Raw genomic sequence first — 2,868 nt, 5'->3', positions numbered from 1 at the left:
CAACTTTGCTTCTATAACCTCTTTCCAGTTAACCACTCTATTCATATTCGCGCCTACTTTCAATCCTAAATATGTGAAAGGTAGAGATCCAACTTTGCAATTCAGAACGGAAGCCATGTTACCGATTTCTTCTTCATTCGGCCCAATCCCATACAAAAAGCTCTTGTTATGATTAACCTTTAAACCCGACATCAAATAAAAAATCCTCAACACTCGCCTTAATGTTTTCAAGTTGACCTCATCCCATGCACCCACAAAAATGGAGTCGTCTACAAAAAAAAGGTGAGACAGGTTCGGCCCGTTGTTAGGCAATTTTAAACCCGAGAATTTTCCGAAGCTCACTGCCCTATCCATAAGTATATGGAGAACTTCCATAGCAATTGTGAACAAGAAAGGTGGTAACGGGTAACCTCGTCTTAAACCCCTCTTATATTGGAATTCGCTCGTAGGAGTTCCATTTACTAGGACAGATGCTTTGCCAGAGAACAAAATGCCCATAATCCATGTCTTCCATCTAGAAGGAAACCCCATATGTGTGAGTATCGTAATCAAGAATTTCCAACTAAGGGTATCGTAGGCTTTCTCAATGTCCGCTTTGAATAAAAATATCTTCTTCTTATATTTTTTTCGCCCAAGATACAACTTCATTAAGGACCAAGGGGCCATCCACTAGGTTATGGTTGGCCACAAACGCGGACTGTTCGTGTGAAATGATACTATTAAGGACCCCCTTCAATCGATTTGCTAAAACTTTGGAAATGATTTTGTTGATAATTCCAATCAACGATATGGGCCTGAAATCTGATAATGAGACTGGGTCGCTTATTTTCGGGATTAATGATATAAACGATGCACTACAAGATTTCTGGATTGAACCATGTATATGAAATTGTTCCATCATATCCATAACATACTTTTCTAACTCATTCCAGTACCTTTTAACCAAAGCAAAAGTGATGTCGTCTGGCCCCGGTGCCTTGTCTGATCCACAGTCCCAAATTGCCTTTTTTACTTCCTCTCGTGAAAATTCCTCTATCAATAGATTTGCATCTGGGACCGATAATTTTGCAAATACAACAGATGTCATTCTCGGCCTCGACTCACTCGGTTCAGCGAATTTTTTCCCCAAGCATTCTTGTATGTGTTTCATAATTGTTGATGGGTTGGTGACCCATACCCCGTTAATCCAAAGCCCGTTCAATCTACTTCTTGCCAACTTACAATTCACTATAGTATGAAAATATTTGGAATTTTCATCCCCATCCAATATCTAGTTTACCCTTGCTTTTTGCTGGAGATCTTTTGCTTTCCTATAGAGCCACTCCCTTACCTTTCTTTTGCATTCTCTCCATGATTCAATTTCACTTTCCTCCAGCTCTCTCTTCCGCTGCTGCATCGAACACTTTTATATGATTGGTGGCTTTAGCGAAATCCTTCTCCTCCGCTTCTCTAGTAGTTTTCCTCCACTTTTTGACTTCGTCCTTAATAGCCTTTAGTTTTGAACTGAGAATCAAGTCCTTGAAATTTCCGACTGTTTGATACTCAAGACCTGTTCTCACCACCTCATCCAACCCCGAGATGTCCAGCTAACTGTTAAAGAAACGGAATGGAATTGGGCCATAGTCCGTTTTGGTTGTCGCTAGGATCAAAGGACTATGATCAGAGATAACTCTCTCTAAAGCTCTTAGTGATGCGTTCGGCCATTTAGACATGAATTCACTTGAGACTAAAGCCCTGTCAATCTTACTCATTTTCTTCCCGTCACCCGATAGAAAGGTGTACCTCCTCCCCGACATCGGATATTCTAGTAACCCTGCTGTACTAATAAAGTTGTTGAAATGTAAAGCATTACAGCAATCAAAGTTGGAATTCAATGTGTCTTCTGGAACCCGAACTTCATTGAAATCACCGATTAAAAGGCACAACCCATGTATGTTATTCATTACATATAACAATCTGTCCCAGAGCCTCCTTCTTTCCGTACCGATGTTAGGAGCATATACGTTAACCACAGTTATCTCCAACCCTTCCCCAATCAAATCCCCTTTAACCATAACAAAGTTTTGATCAATTACTTCCTAGTTTTTTTTTGAACAAACCTGGGTTCCAGATTGAGAGAATCCCACCTGATCTTCCAACTGCGTCCTTCTTTACATATTCCATTGCCGAACCATTCCAGAATTTCCGAATTTTTTCTTCCGACATATTGCATAGTTGTGTTTCTTGTAGTGCCAAAAACCCCACATTATTTTCTTTAATGAGACTCCTGACCAAAGACGCCTTGCCCGCCCCCATCTCCTTTCACATTCAACGGGGCCCAATTCATTTGGACATGGCATCCACCCTTTCATCGTTAATGATATCTTCGATCTGTTTCTTATTTTTAGTCAGATCAAAACCTAGTGCCATCCCGATCTCCGCTGTACCCCTACATTCTTCTTATGTGTCTGCAACTTCCCCTGAACTTGTATTCGCGACACCGTTTTTACCCTTTGGATCTGCTTGTGCTACAAGATTAGAAACTGGATCACCGTCGTCTTCCCAGTCCGATTCGAACTCGTCATCCAACGAGTACCCTCTATCCTCCCACTGGTCCTCCGATACACGAACTTGTTTACTTCGGCTTTTATTTTTTCTAAATCTGAACTTCATCTTGGTCGATTTTTTTCTATGGTTCAATCTTGTTTCATCTGAAAGTTCAACATTTAAGTCAATACCTCTATTCTTTCTTACCTGTGGAATGGGCTTAAGAGCATTATCTCTGACATCAGCATTCAGACTTCTCTTTCTTTTTTTGGGCTGTTACATCATATTTGTTACTTTCTTCTTGGGTCGGCCCACTATTTACATTAATTGGACTTTTTTGTT

At 40.5% G+C, this 2,868-nt stretch overlaps 1 protein-coding gene across 1 annotated transcript; it reads right to left on the bottom strand.

Annotated features, from left to right (window-relative positions):
* Positions 1 to 1,361: 1,361 nt before the first annotated feature.
* LOC110886754 lies at positions 1,362 to 2,295 on the bottom strand. The gene is made up of 3 exons (XM_022134618.1): positions 2,100 to 2,295; positions 1,671 to 2,044; positions 1,362 to 1,586 (listed from the first exon to the last, which is right to left on the bottom strand). Exons 1-3 carry the CDS (start codon positions 2,293 to 2,295, stop codon positions 1,362 to 1,364), a joined length of 795 nt encoding a protein of 264 aa, XP_021990310.1.
* Positions 2,296 to 2,868: the final 573 nt, after the last annotated feature.

This window comes from Helianthus annuus, chromosome 1, assembly GCF_002127325.2.
Source record: "Helianthus annuus cultivar XRQ/B chromosome 1, HanXRQr2.0-SUNRISE, whole genome shotgun sequence".
Classification (NCBI taxonomy): domain Eukaryota; kingdom Viridiplantae; phylum Streptophyta; class Magnoliopsida; order Asterales; family Asteraceae; genus Helianthus; species Helianthus annuus.
This window is presented reverse-complemented; position numbering and strand designations above follow the sequence as displayed.

Bases quoted from the DNA above. Each gene is read 5' to 3' on its own strand.
- LOC110886754 (XM_022134618.1), bottom strand. From the start codon at position 2,295: ATGGGGGCGGGCAAGGCGTCTTTGGTCAGGAGTCTCATTAAAGAAAAT. The intron at 2,045-2,099 runs GTTTGTTCAAAA...TTATGGTTAAAG, and splicing joins TCTCTCAATCTGGAACCCAG to GGGATTTGATTGGGGAAGGG. The intron at 1,587-1,670 runs GTTATCTCTGAT...TTTAACAGTTAG, and splicing joins CACTAAGAGCTTTAGAGAGA to CTGGACATCTCGGGGTTGGA.